This window comes from Gouania willdenowi, chromosome 8 (genome assembly GCF_900634775.1).
Source record: "Gouania willdenowi chromosome 8, fGouWil2.1, whole genome shotgun sequence".
In the NCBI taxonomy this organism is placed as follows: domain Eukaryota; kingdom Metazoa; phylum Chordata; class Actinopteri; order Blenniiformes; family Gobiesocidae; genus Gouania; species Gouania willdenowi.
In genome coordinates, this window is record NC_041051.1 from 33,931,082 (window position 1) to 33,952,428 (window position 21,347).

A 21,347-nucleotide genomic window follows, 5' to 3' on the forward strand; every position below is an offset into this window, starting at 1 on the left:
TACCATGATGTAGTGACCAACTGGTGACATGTAGGTGGCAGTAGAGCACCTTTGGAAGAGAGATCATCAATGATGAGCAGAGCTCAGAGGGAGAGGAAATGAGTTTACGAGACAGAAAATGGTTCTACGAGAGTTGATGCTGAAGTTCCCACCAGCTCACACTAGACCAGAGCATGTGTGGAATTAAGTGGACTATTGAGAGTGTGGTGATGGTGAGAGAAAATCAGAAAAGCTTTTAGTTAACTGGATTTTACATTTTTATTATCCTTTTATGATGCTGCTCCTATGATGTTCAGTATATGCACCTATGTTTTATTATGCTATTATGATGTTGCACTTGTACTAATTTCTCCACAGCTCTGTACAGCACTTTTTGATTTTATCTGCAAAAAGCGCTTTATGAATAAATTACTTACTTGTCAGTTTAAACCACTTTGAAACCTTTTTACCACCTTTTCTGTTTGTTTTTGTCCACTCTAATTTACAACTTTTAACCAATTTCTGTGGTTTTTAAAATCCCATTTCACCACCTTTTCTTTTCTTTGGCAGAATGGTTTATAAGTGCTGAAAATGTCTAGAAAGTGGAAAAATTGGGCAGAAAAGTCATTGAAATGTGATGTAGAAGTGTCAGAAATGGGAGAAATGCAGCAAAAATACATTTAAAGGAGCAAAAATATGGCAAGAAAAAATGATGAAAATAGGTTAAAATATGGTGAGTTTGGTGGAGTTGAAGAAAAATGAGCTCAAATTATTCAGAAAATATTCTTACTGTCTTGAAGGCATCGGACGACCTCCTCCCGGCGTCTCGCAACCCCAAATGGGGTCCTGACCGCAAGGTTGAGAACCCCTGTTCTAAAGGATAAAATCACCCTTATTGATAACACAATGAAAACATTTTCTATTCTAAATATTTGTAGATGCAGTCCCTCTGACCCACAGTAACACTCAGCAACCCCAGCTTTGATTTAAAGGTTTATTGTAAAAGAGTAGTGTGTGTGTGTGTGTGTGTCATTTCTTGGACAGTTTAACCTGTTTATTTTTAGGCGGTGCCCACTTCAGACACAACGTGTCCACTGAGGACAGAAGGAGAAGAGACAGGGTTGGTGTTAGCGTGTGATTGGCTGTGTTGATGGTGTGGTGCTCTGTGATTGGTCGTCTACCTGTGATGGGCGGTCTCTTGTACTGGGCACTCTTCAGATGCTCTTCCACCAGTTTGGGTGTGACACAGATGACGTGCTGACCTTTCCAGTATTTCACCATGTTCAGAGACTGCAGCGTGCTGATGATGTCACTCTGTGTGATGCTGGTCATCTGACTGCACAGGATTATCATCATCATCACCATCATTACACGCCTCTCAATATTTTACACTCAAACAAACATGTTTACAAACATGTGACTTTAGGAAATGATACATGCAGTGTTGGTATTTATTCCAACCCTTAGTTTTAAATAACAGACTATTACAGAGTAAAAACACTCTGGCGGGCTGAGCCAATAGTATGTGTCTGCAGAGCAGCGGGGAGAGGAGGGTGGCAGCTGCTCCTCCTTCAGCCGCGGCGCAAGCCCAGCCCCGCCTCACACCTCAGCCTGACCGACCCAGCCCTCAGAGCACCGATCACTCCTGAACAAGACTAACGCAGTGATGTAATAACTTTAAGCAGTTTGTTTCCTTCTATTACAAACTGGGTGACTTTTACTTTATAACTTTATACAGACTTCTCTGTAGCGCGTTCCCTCTCTGTCTTTCTCCATGGTGAGGGCGTGTGCATCATGGCAGAATGACACATGGGGAGCGTGAACTGATTCATGTTAACTGTTTCATTAGTCCACCTCGTCTAATGTGACGGAGCTCAATTTTTTGGCATCATGAAGCTTGAAAACTGGAAATATCCACAAATTAGCTGCGTCACTGTTTAAGCCGCAGGGTTCAAAACATGGGAAAAAAGTAGCAGCTTATAAACTGGAAATTATGACAAATACAGACTAAAACAGACCAATAAAGACTAAAAAATGAACAAACTTCTAGAGCAGAGGTCTGCAACCTGCGACTCTGGAGCCTCATGTGGCTCTTTGACTCTTTTGCAATGGCTCCCTGTAGCTTTAAAAAATATATTAAAATGATAAATTGTTATTTCTTACAGAGGGTATTGATGATTAATGACATTAACTTAAAAAAAAATTCTGATAAAACAATTGGTTAACCTAAAAATAAATGACATTGTGCAATAATGTTCTAGAGTTTAAAGTTGACGTGCAGCACAGACAACCTCACGGATATGATTGTGTTTAAATGTCGATTATTTGTCCATGAACTGACGCCATGTTGTACAAATGAAGAAAGGGGCGGAACCAACCTGAGGTCTTTGATGGACAGCGTCCCTCTGAAGTCTCGAAGGATTTCTAATAAAACCCACGACCAGTAGCTCCTGTAGCTCAGCTTCCCCAGATCAGAGAGAGGCTTCTCTGGAGAACCCACCGCACTCTCCAGCTTAGACAGCTCGTAACCTACACACACACACACACACACACACATTTGGGTTAGAAGCCTCGGTGAGGATCCAAACATGTTCCCAAGCAAGAATCAGAGACTGACTGAAAGCAATGAGGAACTTTCCGTATCCTCTGCGTTGGTACGGAGGCAGTGTGAGGATACAGGCTACATTGTTCCCATCAGGAGACTCTTTCTCCTGGAAGAACACAAAAACAACACATCTTTTTACACACATGGACTTAGGTCATCTGCCCACGAGCACATGCACACACACACACTTTGGAGAAATATCCCACGATGTGTGCTCCCAGCTTGTTGACTTCTGTGAGGATGTAGAAGATGAACGGCTCCACGTCAAAGTACAGCGTCTTATGGTCCAGGAAGAGTTTGGCCAGTAAACATAGATTCTGACAATAGATCTGCACACATAGAGAAGCAGCAGCCATGAGGTCACCTCCGAACACACACGTGAACACCAACAAGAGTTATTCAGGAACTGCTGTGTCCACTGGGGAGCGCCACTGTTTAATAGACAGGAACATAACTGAGCAGCAGGGGGCAGTAAACACCATTGGAGCCTAAAAGCAGACACAGGCCTCCAGAGAAGCCCCTGCAGCCTGCATTTTGGGCCGGCGCTCAACGATCAATAAACCAATCGCGTTCAGACTTACTCTAACCCTAACCCATATCTAGTTTGTATAGAATTATGTAACATAAAATTATTCATATGGCAAGATTTATTTATTTTGAGGTTGATTATTTTTAACTGTATAAGAATCACACAGCACAATAGCATGCCGCGTTGAGCAGCTTTGAGCTCCGCCCAAACTGCGGACTGCAGACTTCGGCCTCCACTAAACGCTCTAAAGCAGGGTGTCAAGTCTAGTGATTTCTATTAGTTATTGAGGTAACACACTCATATTAATAAAATCATACTTTAAACAGTGTTTGAACGCCTCATTTCACACAGTTTAGACAATCATATCCTTTACAAGATAAAACGTTACTGCTTTGGTTACATTAGGCCTGGGTGATATGGACCAATATTCATATCTATATATTTTTACTCTAAATGACAATAGGTGATATAAACTATTTATTTTTTATCAATAGTTTTACAATAAAAACAATAATCGGTCAAAGTCAGTGGAGCCACAAAGACCCTTTTATTAATCACTAGCAGCACAATAACTACATTTTGTGTCACTTTTGACTTTTTCCTTCATTAAGGCTGAAATGTGATTAAATGATGTAGTGTTGATTTTTTCAGGGCAGCTCTGAGTTGTTGAAAGTAGTGTCATGGCAAATTTTATATTCATCATCATATCCTCAAATGTATGTTCATGTGTACAATTTGTCATGTTTTAATACATGACGACTCCATTAATCTTTACACTTTTGAACAGCTGAATCATGATTAAACAGTACAGATCGTATTATTCTCAGTGCAGCACAGTCTCTGCCAAGGCTCACATGCAGACACACACTGACGCACACACTTATCAAGACAGATAAAGACTGGAGCCAAACCTTCTCATAACATCTTCATCATCCTCAAATCTTTCCACTATTGGGCATCTGACTCCCTCCCTTTTGTCTCTCACTGTTGGGACCTATTCTTATCTGTATAAAAAGCTTAAGCTTTGAAACTGTTGGAGCGGGGCGCGGCACTTCCTTCGGACGTCCGCCTGGACGGACGCTAATTTTGTTTCACTTTGTTCCATTTTGTACCTTTTTTTCTTAGTTTAGAATAAACTTTTTATATAAAATCATCAATGCTTCTCCTGGATTCCATCATTCAACCAGAGCAATGAATCATGTCTCAAATGAGGTCAACCGTAAATTCTGCCGTAACAATAGTTTTTAAAGTAAATCACATTCAGGACACTGTCTCTTTAAGAATGTGTAAACAGCCCTGTTAGCAGCAGCAGATCTCTGCTGAGGATAGACAGAGAGTTAGTTAGAGAAGAGAAACACATGCAGTGTTTCCTCAAACATCTCTCAGTGCTTCAACACTCACAACTGATAGAGTTTAACAGACAGACAGACATCTGCACTGAGCCTCTGACAGACACTAACACAGCTGACTGTGTGTGTCTGTGCACTGGGGGGGAGGGGGAGTGGAGCGCGCTTCTGCTCTGTTTAAACATTCAATAATTTTCCGGTGTCTAACGCTGACATGCTGACTAGCAAATGATGTGATTTGGCAGAGAAAAAAACCTTTGGATGTGCTGTGTATGGACCACAGACATGACGCAGACACGGCACGGCAAGGGTTAAAATATGCACTACAGATGGTTCTACGATCTCATGGGGAAAATGAGACCTGCTAATAATATTGTGACGTTTCATTGAATTTGTGTATTAATTTGGAACGATCTACAGCTTAGCTCGCTAGTCATTTACACAATGATTCATGATTTGTTTCTCTGACTGTTTTGCTTGCTGCCGGGGGCAGAATTGGATGCCCTTAAAGGCCAGATTTGGACCCCAAGCCTTGTGTTTGACACGCATGCTCTAAAGCTGGCGTGAGTGCTGTAGGGGGCGATAATTTTGATATTTATAACCCTCCCACGGCCAAATTCTATAAAGTAAAGCTAAAGTTTGTTTTTTTTACCTTTTAATCCACAGCCACTTTTTAAATATGAAGCCAATTCTCATTATCAAAGGCTATAAAAGCAGAAATAACTAAACCAATGTATGGACATCAACTACAGCAAGTTTGGTGATAATAATAAACATTAGGCCAAAGATACACATGTTTGTATAAAAAAGTTCAGGCTGAAGCTCACTTTGCCACAACTGTGCCAATGTTTTCCACATGTCTGGGAACAAGTGTGCAACTGTGATATGTCAGCCAAATTGATTCCAATCATTATTAGTCTTATGTTTGACCACTAGGTGTTGCAATTTGGCTTGAAATAAACACATATCCATTTTTATTCAGGTCTTTGTGGTTCCACGCTTAATGCAGTTTTTAGTTCCACTCCATCGTGCCGTTACGCATGTGTGTTATTCAGCAATGCTTTGACCAGTCAGAATGATTTACACAGTGTTGTAAAGCTCAGAGCCTATAGAGATCGGTGATATTAAACACTATGGGGGTGGGCTTTAGCCCTGGCCAATCAGAGCTGGGTAAAGGTGGGACCAGTCATTTTACGCACGAGCACTAGGTACACTTTGGATGGATTTTTCGACTGCACACAGTAGGGGCCCCCTATGCTCAACAGCACTGGCGAGAACCCTGAAAATGAACATGTTCAGAATGACCTCAAAGCAAACGCTGTGATCAGTCTGTATTTAAAGGTCATGATGTCAGAATTGGAGAGATTGAATGGGGTCAGATTGCTTTGAGATGACTTGTTGTAATTGTGCTATATAAATAAAGTTGAATTGATAAAAGTTGAATCAAAGTGTTTTGTTACATGTTGCATCTGTGCTAACCTTGTGGTCTCGTCCGTCCACCTCAAACACAGAAATGTTGCTCCTCCTGTAGATCTCTTTCCCCGGGGGCTGCTTCCACTGACAGTTGGACTGAAACCACCACAACATTACAGACTGGATTACACACACACTGGACTCATCAATTTAATATGCTAACAAGTGTCACAGGATAACATGATGACCAGTCTGACTAATGCTGCGTTCACACCGAATGCGTCTTCTGCGGCACCGCACGCGTCTGCCGCACAAAAAGTTTTGCAAGATCAAAAAGTTTTTGCTCATAGTGTCACAGGATAACATGACCACCAGTCTGATCTAACACCAGCTGCTACACACACACTCACACAGGGCAGGTTTAATGGCTTGACTAGGGAACAAACCCCTGAACAATGAACAGTTGTGTGGGTGTATCACCCCAACTGGTCATCGTTATAACTGGTGTCCCTCAATGTTTACATTAATCTGAACAATAAAAAAAAAAAAAAAAAAAAAAAAAAAAAAAATCTGTGCTGAGAATCAGTCACAGAATAACATGATCACCATTCAAACCATAACACTGATCTTGTGGCTATTCTTAAATGGTTAATAATTATTGTTTCCATTTTGAGAAAAAGTGTTTAGTTAATCCAAAAATGTAAACATTTTCTTAAAGACTTCACAATTTGTTTAAATGTTGGAATAATGAGTCTCAGTTTGAATAATTGAATATTATTTTCTTTCAATGAGATGTTCAGTGAATAAAGGAAAAACTCAAACTGTTCACAGCAGAAGCTGTTGCTGATCCAAGCTCCTGTTAGACATCACTGTATCGATGCTAATGCTAATGCTGGCGACCGTGCACTGACCAGGTGGTGTCTGAACGTCTTCTCGTACTTCATGTATTTCAGGCAGTACTCGCAGATCCAGAGCTTGGGCTGCTTCCCGTAGTCCTCTGGGAACGGAGAGAAATACCAGGCGTCGATCTCAAAATGTCCAATCTGAATCTTATCCACGTATTTCACTTTGGTGATCTAAACAAAGACGCAGCGCGGTCAACACCTGCAGCTTTTCATCAGCGTAAAGCTGTGGTTAGTGTGAGGACCACGCACCGCCTCATGCTCCTTCTCCAGGGCCGCCGTGGTTGGATCCATCTCTGCGTACGTCTGCAACACGCACACACACAATTAAAATCAATATTATTATTTTCCCCCTGAAAGTAAATTACAATTTTGTTTTCAATGACTAAAGTTTGAATTAACTTAATCACAATTACTGAGCCTTTAATAAACAAGCCCATAAAACTTGTCCTTCCTCTTGTGTTAGCTTTCTGTTAGCATCTCTAATGCTAACGAGTCTTAAATCAGCTGTAAAATACACTAATAAATCCAGCGTTAGGGTCAAATACATTTTTCAGTTACAATATCATCTTCAATTATTTATGTTTAATTACAACTCAATTATGTTTACTGTAACCAGCATTTTTTACATTTAAAGTTATAATTATTATTTTTCCCTTGAAATTGAATTACAATTATTTTCTCAATTATTAAAGTTCAAATTTAAATAACCACAATTGTTGAGCCTGAAAATAAATAATCCATAAAACATCTACTAATCTACAAATAAAAGCAAGAAAGGTCTGTGTGTGTGATATCTCCCCGACACGGTATGAGTTCGACCTGAAACTTTGTCAACGGCTTCCAAATACCCCAAGTGTGTGCACCCATTATTTTGGAGTAATTTGGTGTTACAAAACATTCATTTTAAGATTACAGCCCTCTCAGTAATGAGCGCGATATTGAGCACGCTACTTCCAGTTCCGGGTTCAACTCGTTCAATTCTCCATCTGGAAAACAGCAGATTCTCTGTGGTGCCGCACATGGAAGCTAAGCTCTGACCACTCGGTACAAAGGTAGACAATGTTTTTTTTTTTTTTTTTTTTAAAAAAAACAAAAAAAAAAAACAGCCGAATTGTAGATAATATTTTAATTTACTCACTCACTCATGCCAGTTTTTATAGAATTTCCATGACAATTACAATTTCAAAGTCAATTATCTGAACTCAATTACAAATTAACTATTAGATTATAACAGCAACATGTTTTTTCAAATACAATTACAATTCTAATTATATCGTAATTGCAATTAATTATCAATTACACGATTACAATTATGGTTGACCCTAACCCTGATAGATAATATTTATTAGTGTATTTTACAGCTGATTTGAGACTAGGGTCAATCGGACCAATAGCATTAAAGATGCTAACAGAAAGCTAACACAAGAGGAAGGACAAGTTTTATGGGCTTATTTGTTAAACGCTCAGTAATTGTGATTAATTTAAGTAATTCAGAGTGACTTTCAGAGAAAACTATAATATTTGTAATTTTAGTTGTAACTTGAAAAAATGCAGGTCACTATAATTAAGGCTGCAACCACGAATCGATTAAATCAATAAAAATCAACTATTAAAAGCACTGGCAACAAATTTCATTATCAATTTGTTTAGCGTCACGGAATTTACTGACCGTGACAGAGCCGTTTGATTCACCTGCAGAGCTTTGTGCGTGCGTGCAGTCACGAGTGTTTGTGTGCGAGAGACACTTTCATTTCAGTTTATTCATCTTAAGCAGGGTTTAAATATGCTTTATAGGTAAACTGTGTTTTAAAAAAAATCTGATTCATTGATTAATTTATTGACCAAAGAATCGATTATGAAAATAATCGGTAGATGCAGCTCTAACTATAACTGAACGTGGATAATTATAGATGTACTTCTCCCTGGTCTTTGGTGAGAGCAGACGTGTTTTTCTTTGCTCCGATAACACGACCTTGGCTACAGCTGGCTACAGCTGAACAGCCTGAACAGCCTGAAAAACTGGGCCCAAGACTGAAGGAAAATGGTGAAAAAACCGCAGGGAGGCCCTTCAGAACCCAATTCGGGTTTGGAAGAGGTCAAGGAGATGATACGCGAGGGTCTACAAAACCTATCTGCCGAGATAAAGTCGTTGGAAAAGACGCTGGAAAATTCACTGGAAAGACTACAAAGCGAAACAAAGGTACTGAAAGAAAAGAATGAAAGAAATGCTGAAGAGATAAAATTGTTGAACGCGAGGGTTGAACAGCTGGAACAAAAGGAAAGAGAGAAAGATGTCATCATCACAGGCCTAAAGATAAAACCCAGGAGTGACGAAGAAACAAAATCGATTGAACAACAGGTCATTGACTACCTGAAGTCAAAGGACATTGTCCTGAACCCTGACAACATCAACTCCTGCTGTAAAAATAACCTTCACGAATATAAAATTCAAAGGAGAAATAATCAAGCAACGAAACAAACTCAAGGGAACGAAGGTGTACATCAATGAAAACCTGACGAAACAAAATGCAAGCATTGCATGGAAAGCACGCCAAATAAAAAAAGAAGGAAAGATTTTGAAGACGTGGTCAAAAAACTGCAGGATTTACATCCTGGAAGAAGAGGACGGAAAACCAGTTCTTATCAAGACGATGGACAACTTGGGAAAATACGAAGGATCCACCTAAACAACAACACTACTGATGGTAATCATGGATATGGACCCAGATCTATATAAACACTGGAAACAAAACTCAGACTGTGATTATTTTACGGAGACCGAATTAAATGTGGAAACCAAGAGTAAAAAAGGTCTGTCATTTATTCATTTTAATTGTGAACTGGGATGTGGTGATGTGTTTATACAAGTTGGATCTGATCCCATCATCAGACAGTGGAAAATACAACACTGCCAATAGAACTAACAACAGCTGGATTACCCTTGATGTAGAGACAAAACAAGGTGACATTGTGGATGAAAAGGGAAGAATCTTCCAAACACCTTCGAAAGAGGAACTATTCTTGAACTGGAGGAATGCTAACAACGTCTGGCAGGGAACAAGGCCAACAAATGAGAATACACAAAAAAGAAGAAATCAAGAATGTTTTGACCAGAGAGACATGTAAACCCATGTAAATCTGCGATGGTAAAACAGGGGACGGGACCCGGATAAGCAAACTGCTTCTCTCGTCTCCTTTTTCGGCATGTACAAAAAATGTAAAAAAAAAAAAAAAAAAAAAAAAAAAAAGTGAATGTAACCATGTCGGAAATAAACTGAATAAATAAATAAATAAATAAATAAATAATTGTAATTGATCCCAACCCTAGTCTCATCCTTCACCTTCTGTACGTGGTTGATCTCGTCATGTTTGCGTTTCTGGTTCCTAGTGATCTTTCTCTCCGGCTGCTCGCCCAGGTCTCCGACACCGCCGATCTCTGCGCTCTTCCTCACCGCGTCCTTCACCGTCTTGGTGAGGGCCAGCCGGGACTTACCCACCCACTCGTCCAGGCGTCTGTTGACTAACAGCACAGGGAGGATCATGAGATTCTTGCTGCTTAAAATTGCGATGTTCCTTACAAAGACAAATACACGTGAATACATCAACACTATACACATAAATAACTGCTGACTCATAGTTCATGAGCGGGTATTTTATGGAATATATTAGTGCATGTGGATCACTCTATTAGTGTTATTCTATTTAATTCATTTATTTATTTCCTCACTTAAAATGACTTTTTTTTTAAATTTTTTTAAAAAAAGCTCATGAAAAGCAAAAACAACTCAATTAGTGTTTTTACTGCTGATTAATCTTGTTCATTTTATATCTGATAATGAGTTACATAAAGTTAGGGTTAATAAATAACTATGATTTCCTATAATTAAACCAGATCAAGCTGATGATGTAATCATTCAGTATATTTAGGCGTAATAATCAATAGTTACATTAGTCTAATGGGACCAGCTTTGTCTGTGAACACGTGAAATATAATTAGAAAAATATAATCAAAAAATATTGCTTTTCACAACTTGGGACGAATTAATAGTGACATTATTATTTATGCTAATATTCATTTCTCACAATGTGTGACATGTTTAGCTTTTATTTTTTCATACAAGTGTTAAATCTGACCATAAACAAAGCGATGGCTCTCTGTGGTTTCATGACAATAAGACGTTCTTTTTACTTGGTCTGTTCCTTATATGGAGTGGTTAGCGTTAGCTCTTAGCCCAGTCTGTGTGTTATCTTATGTGGTGCACACAGTGGAGGCTTCGCTGCCGTGAACAGCGCTCCGCTCCAGAGAATAATAAGTTGTTGACAACAAACAGGGACAGTTTTGTTCCCTGGAACAAGGTTTATTGGGGCATTCTTGGCTAAATTGAGGGACAAATGGCCCGTGGCTAGTTTCCGACATGGACATTTGTCGCTTATATCGTGGGATGACATATTCTTACCGGTGAGAATGTTTTTGACGATATATCGCACATTCTTACCACACAGTCATATTTATTAACAAACAGTTCAACAATATGTGCCTCTTTTTTCTCAATGAGGAGACCAGGCCGAGGTGAGCCTGCGTGTCCTGATGGAACGTTTGCAGCCGGATACACAATGGATTCCTGGGACTGGTGGAAGGTCGTGTGCGTGGCTTTACTCTCCGTTGAGGATATCTACATGATTGGAAGTCTGTATTACGTTGGCAGCTGTTTTGTGAAGACTGCCATTAATCTCTGGAGGATAGGGCAGGGCACTGAACTCTCAGAATAGCATAATGAACAAACTCAAAAGTAAGAGGCTACTTTGGAGCGTTTGCATTGAATCTAATTGATCTTGGAAAGGATGGAGAAGATGTCTCAACCAACTGTTTGATCCCACACTACTGGATTTACTGTGACCAGGACTTTTAAAGCTACTGAAAAGAATGCTACCCTGTGACGAAAACAACTTCAGCGGAGCTTGTTTCCACACAGCAGCAGCCAGAAATGGCCACACAGTGAACACTTACAGCCAACGTAGTGAACGTAGAACTCCTCTCTGCCCTCCTGCTCGTTCAGTCTGAACTGAATCACCTCGGCCGTGTCTGTGGACCAACAGAAGTAAAAAAAAAAAAAAAAAAAAAAAAAAAGAAAAAACAACCTGTGTTAATAAATAATGTAACATGCATTAAGCACCAAACTCCACCAACACTAACACTTTAATCTGCTAAACTAAGGAGAAAACACCACAGGAGGAGAGTCAGGGTGATACATAATGAAAATCATATTTACATTGTTAAAGATAGAAAACATTTGGTTTCACTTATAATTAAACAGACACTACAGTCTGTGACATTAATTTATTACATTATCATTACCAAAATAGAGTAAATAACATTACAGTTACAAAGTGACTAAACACATCAATTAAAAGTTATTGCTGAAAACATATAGATTTTATTATTATTAATTAACCCCCAAAAATCTGCTTAAAACCAATATATATATATACACACACACATTTTAGACACAGAATAGTGTCAAAATAAAATAAAAATAATTATAAATTATGTTAATTTTTTTTCTTAAACAATGATAATAGATATAAAATTATATCTTTTTAAATTGTATGCCTATTTAATATGATAATTTATAAAAAATAATAATACATTATTAATCTTAACTGTATATATCCCAACAGCGGTTAGATTGACCTTTTGTCGGGGAAAGGTGCGGAATATTCCAGAAAAACGTCAATGATAAATTAAAAAATAAAAAAACATCAAAAAATTTTAATATTACATTTTATTAGTTTAACGGGTGATTTATGACGTATAAGCTATTGTCTAAGTGTGACATTAGAGCACTTACGCCACGTCTTATCGGCTCTTTGACACAGATACGTCTCTCCAATTTCCACCGACACCTCTTGCTCGCGCCCGCCAAACCCTCCTCCGTCCGCGGTGAGCTCGCTACTAAAGCCCGGGGCTTCTCGGGGAGGACAGAGGGCCTCAGCCTCGTCATCCTCCGCTCCACTGCCGTTAGAGGAGCTCGGAGCCCGAATGCTGCTCTCCAGCTCTCCCCGCTCGCTCTCCATGTGGCTGGAGTCTAAGTCCACGTCCATATCCGGCAGTGAGTGAGTGTTTCTGGGGGTGTTTATTGTGAAGTTGTGGCGCTCCGCTCTTCTGTTGTGGTTAGCAGTGAACGTACTGTACGACGCTCCGCGGTTCAACACTATTTAAACAGCCAAGATGGCGCTGAAGCCCCGCCTTCTTAATACAACTACAGTTCCCATGAGCATTTGAGCCATAAATCCAGTGTTTTATTTCCGCTTTCTCAACGAGAAAAATAAACCACGGAAAATCATATTTAGGAAAAAAAAAATTATTATATACATCGTACTTATTAGTTAAAAAGTGATAAATATGAGATGAATAATAATTATGAATGATGCCATAATCTCATTACAGACTAACACATTTCCTGAAATTGTAGCTATACTTAAATGTAATCCATCAACACTAGAATGTGCTTCAGTAATAACATTTACACATTAAAAATCGACAATAGCTGCTGACTCAGAGAGCTCATGGACTGATATTTGATACTATATATAGAAGGTTTTCACAGGACTTCATCAACCCGGAAGTCGCCATTTTGGAGATAAAGCAGCAGGTCTACAAGCAGTACGCAGACAAGAAAATCCTGAATTTCGAGGCAAAATAGTGAACTATTGCCATGAGTTTGGCTGTACCAATCGGTCAAACAGTGAGACACATTTGGAGTTTTATAGATTGCCAAAAATCATAACAACTCAGGGAGAACAATCTCAGAAGTTATCAGATTTAGCAAAGCTAAACCAGGATCTACGAGGCAAAAATCTGGACAACATCCGAATATTGCAACAACACATCATCAGTAGAATAAAAACTAACCTGTAGTGGTGAATAGTGCAAAAGGATGATGAAGTAAACATGTGATTATTTTTTCCAGTATTTACATTGACAAGTGTGCATAGATGTACATTTAAATTAAATAATATACGTGTATGTACATTCAGTTACAATTTAGTTCCTGGGTTATTTCAAAGTAACAGATCTGATACTGACTGTTAACGTACATTAGACAGCCTGGGGGAAGAAACATTTCTCATGATGGGTTGTTTTGGAGTTGATATGAATTATAATATCATCATCATATTAGAAAATTAGTTAAGAGTTGCTGCAAACAACAATTTACTTACTTGACAAGAAATGGGTCAAACAAATTAGGATGTTGTAATTCATAATTCACTTCCGTTTATTTTTGTTTTCAAAGTGAACAGACACGTGTTATGTTTGTTGATTGAGTTAGGGTTATAATCTCAGTACGGAGGTAAACTCAGTTCGTGACAACGGCTTTAGGTCCCGAGTGGTGTTCAGGCTCTATATATACGGTGTTAAAGGAACAGACGCAGACACTGACATCCACACAGTTTAATTGGTTCATATCTCCAGGCGATTATTAGCGTCACAACACGTCTGCTCTCGGCGTGCGTGAGGAAGTGCAATAATGGCGTGCAGGAAGTCACATGAAGGGGGGCGTGTCCTCCCGGTGCCATGTGTCATAGCACCTCCTCCCTGGGCCGGACGCCTCGGCCGGGACCTCTGGGGGCTCGGCTCTTCCAGTGGTACCGTGGAGGTCCGGGGCGGCGCTGGTGTCCACCCCTCCTCCTCCTGTCCTGATGTCCGGCGTCCGTTAGTGAGTCGTGCACGGGCCCTGCCTGGCTCATGGGCCGACCCTCGCAGTTTTCTGCTTCGTCTGAGCCCAGACTCAGTTTGTCCAGCCGCTCCGTCACAAAGCCGGACCTCTCCTGCCTGGGTCGACTCCCTCTTAGTCTCCGCCTCCATTCCTGATGCCCGCGGCCGGAGGAGACAGCCTCCTTTAGGGGGTGGAACTCAGGCCCTGCCTGGCTCATGGGCCGACCCTCCGCAGGAACAGGAACATGCTGCTCAGAGCTCACTGGGTTCAGAGGGTTGGCGTCTGATCCCACACTCTCCTGTCCGGGGCGACGTCCTCTCCTTGGGCCCCTCACACGATGAAGAAACCTGTGGGCGGGGCCTTGAGTCGAGGTCGGGTCATGAGCCGATGGGCTGGGTCTGACTTCAAGCTCTGCAGACGGATGGAATGAGGATGAGGATGTTTGAGGATGAAGAGGAAGGTCCGAGTCCTGGTTCCCGTTTTCAGTCGGAGGCTGTGGGAGACACAGAGGTTAGCGCTTCAGGTTAGCTTCAGGACATGAGCAGCACTTCAGGTTAGCTTCAGGACATGAGCGCTTCAGGTTAGCATCAGAATGTTTGCGATTCAGGATAGCATCAGGACGTTAGCGATTCAGGTTAGCATCAGGACGTTAGCGATTCAGGTTAGCATCAGGACGTTAGCGATTCAGGTTAGCATCAGGACGCTAGCAGCACTTCAGGATAGCATCAGGATGCTAGCAGCACTTCAGGATAGCATCAGGATGCTAGCAGCACTTCAGGATAGCATCAGGATGCTAGCAGCACTTCAGGATAGCATCAGGACGTTAGTGTTTCAAGTTAACATCAGGACGTTAGCAGCGCTTCAGGTTAGCATCAGGACGTTAGCAGCGCTTCAGGTTAGCATCAGGATGTTAGCAGCGCTTCAGGTTAGCATCAGGACGTTAGCAGCACTTCAGGTTAGCATCAGGACTTTAGCGCTTCAGGTTAGCATCAGGACATCAGCGTTTCAGGTTAGCATCAGGACGATACCAATTCAGGTTAGCATCAGGACGTTAACGCTTCAGGATAGCATCAGGACGTTAACGCTTCAGGTTAGCATCAGGACGTTAACGCTTCAGGTTAGCATCAGGACGTTAACGCTTCAGGTTAGCATCAGGACGTTAACGCTTCAGGTTAGCATCAGGACGTTAGCGCTTCAGGTTAGCATCAGGACGTTAGTACTTCAGGTTAGCATTAGGACATCAGCGCTTAAGGTTAGCATCAGGATATTAGCATTGTCTCTACTCTTACCTCGTTAATGTGGATCAGGAAGCGGTTGGACTCCTCCTCAGGGTCGATGATTCCTCCTTTAGATCTTTGTTTCTCCAGAAGCTTCTGCAGCTCTCTCCACCTCAGCTGGAAGTCTGAGGACATCGCTGCGTTGCAGTGCTGGAGCAGAAACAAACATTTATGATAAATAACTTCAATATTTCACACACATTCCCTCTATATGAACATGTGTTGTTACGTCTGGTAGTTTAGGGGCGGGACACGACAGCAGCTGATCCACGTTGTACGTCAGAGGTTCTCTGCAGACAGGACACACCACGCTGAGCTCCTGCAGGAACAACAGCAACATTTACAAACTGAAAGCTACAGATTTCAGGTGGGAAAATTAGTAATTTAATCATTATTTACCATAGTATAAATAATACTGATAATGTTAAAAATAACTGCCATCATGTGATGTAATCATTGGGAAAAATGTGAGCCCTGCAAATATTGTGGAGTTTCATTGAATTGGTATATTATTTTGAAAATATCTACAACTGAATTAGTTGGTCATTAGGGATGTAATGATTAATCGTAAGGCAGTTAAAAATCGATTCATAGGTATCACGGTTGATATCGATTTTCTGAAAATTGAATTGTAGTACTTTTTTTAACCACAAGTGTAGGCGGCGGGCGGAGTCTGCTAATACTTTCTTTCTAGCCGCCTTCTACTCTTAAATATGTTAATAAATGATTCATTACCCCTTTAGCACCGAAAGAATATCTGTAATATTACTTGAATATCTGTAAAAGTCACGTTTTTCTATTATCTCTTTCTGCTAGCATAGCTTCTCTTCTTCACTGCAAGATATCTGCATGCCAACCGACCACTGTGTTAGAAAAATAACTATTATGCAGTTTTGCATTGTTTATTATAGAACCAGAATTTAAATTAATAGGCTTCATTTTCATTTGTATTATTCCTTTATTTATTTCATTCAAGATTTATTTTTAGTTAAATTGCATTGTTTTGAATAGTTTATCAAGGAATTCTTTTGACAATGAAATATAAAAGGAAAATAATACAGTATTTTCTAGTTTTTTCCCAAAAAAAAAAAAATTGTCTACAGTCCCATTTTGTAAAATAAATCGTGAGAGAATCGTATCGTGAACCCAGTATCGTGAATCAAATCGTATCGGGAGTTGAGTGAATCGTTACATCCCTATTGGTCATTTACACAATGATTCATGGTTTCTCTAACTTGTTTGCTTTCTGCTGTGGGCCGAATTGGATGCTCTAATGGACCCAATTTGGCCCCCAGGCCTTGAGTTTGACATAAGTTGTATATTGTCATCTTAATGATTGTTTTAATCAAAAATCAAATGGGTTCAAAGTGACTAAAAATGGTGGAAAAGGTGGTGAAATGTGATTTTAAAAACCACAGAAATTGGTTAAAAGTTGCAAACTACAGTGGAGAAAAACAGACAGAAAAAGTGGTAAAAAGGGTTCAAAGTAAGGAAATACATTACAAATCAATTTGGACAATGTTTGATAATCGTGAAATATCGAAAACAACTATGGCATAATTGGAATTGTAATTTTGAAAATCTGTTGCTGTCGTAATCATAATTAAGTTGTAATTGAGTTCAGATAATTGACTTTGTTATAATTGCCATGAAAATTCTATAAAAAATGTCAATTATATATTAACACTAAACTGTTGAACCATGTTACAGTTCTATGTACAGTTCTACATATGTAGTTAATAATTATTAAAATAAGTTTCACATCAAGCTTTCACACATTTTACCATTTAAAAATGAATTAATCTATGAGTACAGTGACACAAAAAAGATTCAGACACCCACACTGTAAATATTAAAACCTATATTTTCATTGATTAGGAAGCCTAACCAGGTAATCAAGAAATTAGATGATATATATTTGTTTTTAGTGTATTTAGGACCTGTTAGCATTAGAGATGCTAACAGAAAGCTAACACAAGTGGAAGGTTGACTTTTATTAGGTTATTTATTTCAGGCTCAGTAATTGTGATTAATTAGGGCCCGAGCACAACTGTGCGTAGGACCCTATTGTAATGAACCTCGTTTTTTTTTTTTTTTATTACCAAAAAAAAGGTTTTTGAAGGTCTAAACATGTTCAAAAACTCATGAAAATGTGAACGCATATTAGGACTGGAGAAGAGTTTGTAGAGCTAAGTAGATGCTAAAAAATTATAGCAGCCTTCCTTTGTATGCCAAAAAAAATGAGTTATGATTTAACCCAACAACAGTCATTCATAGTCATAGCGCCACCTATTGGTGAAAGGAAATCATAGACATTATATTTGCACAGAATATTGCAGGAAAGTTTGTGATATAATCCTTGAAGATGATTAGCTACATCTCAACACTAACATTTCTGCCACACCCCTACATGCAACACACCTCTACGTGCGCCGACATGCGTGTGGTTGCATGGGCTCGTTCAACACTGCTTGCAACTTTAATTATAATTGAGAGCATAATTGTAATTGACTTTCTGAGGATAAAAAATAATTGTAATTTAATTGTAAAAATGCAGGTAACTGTAATCAGAACTGGATTGTAATTGAACATGGATAATTGAAGATGTAATTGTAAATGAAAAATGTAATTGACCCCAACCCTGGAAAAAAAGCATTGAAATGTGATGTAGAAGTGTCAGAAATAAGAGTAATGTAGCAAAAATACATGAAAATGAGCAAAAATATGGCAAAAAAGTGATAAAAATAGGTTAAAATATGGTGAGATTGGTGGAAATGCAGAAAAAGGATAGCAGTATCTGGTGACCCTAAGGGTGAGAATCATGCTGCAAGGCCCAGACCTGGGGGTGGGGGCTGTCCCTGGTCTTGTCCTCCTTCAGCTCCTGCTCCCTGAGGAGCAGCTCCCTCTCTGAGTGTCTGACGTAGCGTCCCAGGCAGTGGGAGTGGAAGTGATGATAACAGCAGGTCTTAGTGAAAGCTTCTTCCTCCTGAAAGACAACAAACTTTAACCCCGCTCACTCTCAACCTAACCTTTATCAACCTCCATGAAGCTCCGCCCACCTTGAACCCGTAGAGACAGATGGCACAGCTTCCATGAGGAATGTTGCTCTCTGTCAGCATTTCCTTTGCTTTCTGACACACACAAAATTCCATTTATTAAATAAGTTGACGTTCCAAGGATTAGAACACAACAATTAATATATAAACAAACAGGCTGACCTCGATCAGCTGGTATAACACAGGTGACCCCAAACAGGACTGAGCTTCAGATTGAAGACATGAGCGCACACTGAAACACACACACAAAGAGAAAACCAGGGGGTTAGAGGAGGCGGCGTCGCCATGGTTACGCCCTCTCAGCCAGGCGGGACATTTACCTGTGGAGTTTATCGTCTGACAGTCCTCGAGGATTCCTGATGGAGACGTGAGGAGAGGAGGACGGATACTGAACACACAGCAGAGCAGAAAACACAAAGCATGGGTTCTCAACCTGGGGGTCGTCACATGCCTTCAAGAAACTACATTTTTTTTTACAATTTGAGCCCATTTTTGCTTATTTTTAGCCTTTTTTTGCAACTCCACCAAACTCACCATATTTTAACCTATTTTCATTACTTTTTCTTGCCATATTTTTGCTCCTTTTCATGTATTTTGCTACATTACTTCCATTTCAATGTCTTTTCTGCACATTTTTCCTACTTTCCCGACATGTTCAGCACTTATAAACTAGGGATGCACCGAAATGAAAATTTGTGGACGAAGCCGAATAAAATATAAACACTTGGCCGAACACCAAATGGGGTTGTTAAGTTTTTCACTATTTTTTTTAATAGTGCATAAATAGCCTAGAATACATTTTTAGACATGTTTTTTAAAGAAAGCAAATGTTTATTGAATATTCTGACATTTTGTTAATATTCCAGTAGCCTTTGCTTTTCATAAATAGCACAACAAAGTTTAACATTTATGTTATTAGCCCTTCAAACAAAACAAAACATGCATTCCATAAAAAACCTGAAGTACATTAAAGGGGAGGTATGATGAATAAATGACTTTCTAATGTTTTATCTACAGTGATAAACAACATTTAGCCTCATTCACAACGTGTAAAAAGTTCTGTTTCCTCCCTTGTTATTACACATTTTGTAAAAAGTCAGCTTTAAACGTTGGCGGGTGACGTCACCTAATACGCCTTCTAGAACGTGAGCTTGGTGTATTTTTCTGTAATTTATGTTTTTTGGAGTCAATATGTGTATTTTTGTATCTTTCTGGTGTCTTTTTATGTATTTTTTGTATTTTTTTTGGTGCATTTCTGTTGTCATTTTTTGTAAATATTTTTTTAAATGTTTTGTGTGTTTTGAGTTTTCATATAATTTCATAATATTGTTTTATTTTACTCATTTAGTATATACTTATTATAAATACTGATGTGTGTCAACACCAAATTACTCCAAAATAACAGATGCACACACAAACTCACTCGCGCACGCACTGCATTATAAATAGATTATTATTATCATTTTAGATAAAGTAACTATGGAGCCTCACACCTGAGAGTCCAGGGTCAACGTCAGCGTGAGACACACAAACTGAGAGACGGAATCCTCAGCTGTGGACGGGAACAGGACCAGGCTGAGCTCACAGCTCCTGAAAGCACACACACACACACACACACACACACACACACACACACACACACACACACACACACAAAGATAAAGTAATTAATGTATAAACTTCAGTTCAGTGACATGTAATAAGTCTATAATAAATGATAAAACTATGATCTAAAGAAACCTTTAAAGCAGAATTTAGTGGTTAAATTAAATAATTATGGGTTATACAAATGTTTTTTTTTTTTATCATTAAATATATGTAATATTAAATGTATTAATTATGAAATGCATTTGTTTATTACTCACCCGTCCTCTCTGTTCTCCACCAGCAGCTCGTCCACATAGATGGACTGGAGAACCTCAATCTCTGAGCTCAGACTGTATATATACACACACACACACACACACACACACACACACACACACACACACACACACACACACACACACACACACACACACACACACACACACACACACACAGCCGTTAGAAGACACACTACCGAAGGTGTACGTAACACAGAATTGACATAAATAACGTTGACAACTCACTCTGAGTCCGTAGACGTCATATTGTTGGTGGGCGAGCAGCTACTAGCTAGGACAGCTACTAGCTAGGACAGCTTCTTTTTCTTCTTCTACGTTTACTTTCAGGGCGGTTGACATTTAGCTTCCGGTGGATTAGCGCCACCATCTGCTCTGGTGTCTAAGAATAAACATGACCTTTTTTAAAATGTATTTTTACTAAACATCTTTAATCATTACAATCATTATTATTATAAAGTTATCATTATTTTTTATTATTATCATTATTAATATCACATACCATTCATTTGGCATTGTATTGTAAATGTCTAGGGTTTTGATCACTTTCTTGCTTTTAATTTAAATTTACTATTTAAATTATATATATAATTCTATGTTTATGTAGCATGACTTGTATTTTTAAGGGAAAAAAAA

At 39.3% G+C, this 21,347-nt stretch overlaps 2 protein-coding genes across 2 annotated transcripts; both read right to left on the minus strand.

Moving 5' to 3' along the window:
• Positions 1–959: 959 nt before the first annotated feature.
• On the minus strand, positions 960–13,020 carry kat8 (K(lysine) acetyltransferase 8). The gene is made up of 11 exons (XM_028456233.1): positions 12,627–13,020; positions 11,786–11,860; positions 10,119–10,297; positions 7,027–7,080; positions 6,784–6,948; positions 5,939–6,028; positions 2,773–2,913; positions 2,597–2,690; positions 2,358–2,508; positions 1,161–1,315; positions 960–1,073 (listed from the first exon to the last, which is right to left on the minus strand). Exons 1-11 carry the CDS (start codon positions 12,877–12,879, stop codon positions 1,009–1,011), a joined length of 1,422 nt encoding a protein of 473 aa, XP_028312034.1. The 5' UTR covers positions 12,880–13,020; the 3' UTR covers positions 960–1,008.
• A 1,008-nt stretch (positions 13,021–14,028) lies between these two features.
• rnf25 (ring finger protein 25) lies at positions 14,029–21,061 on the minus strand. Its single transcript, XM_028455273.1, has 10 exons — positions 20,940–21,061; positions 20,694–20,765; positions 20,322–20,418; positions 19,149–19,216; positions 18,991–19,060; positions 18,832–18,903; positions 18,612–18,758; positions 16,002–16,091; positions 15,785–15,922; positions 14,029–14,988 (listed from the first exon to the last, which is right to left on the minus strand). The coding sequence occupies exons 1-10, from the start codon at positions 20,957–20,959 to the stop codon at positions 14,359–14,361; spliced, it is 1,404 nt and encodes a 467-aa protein (XP_028311074.1). The 5' UTR covers positions 20,960–21,061; the 3' UTR covers positions 14,029–14,358.
• Positions 21,062–21,347: the final 286 nt, after the last annotated feature.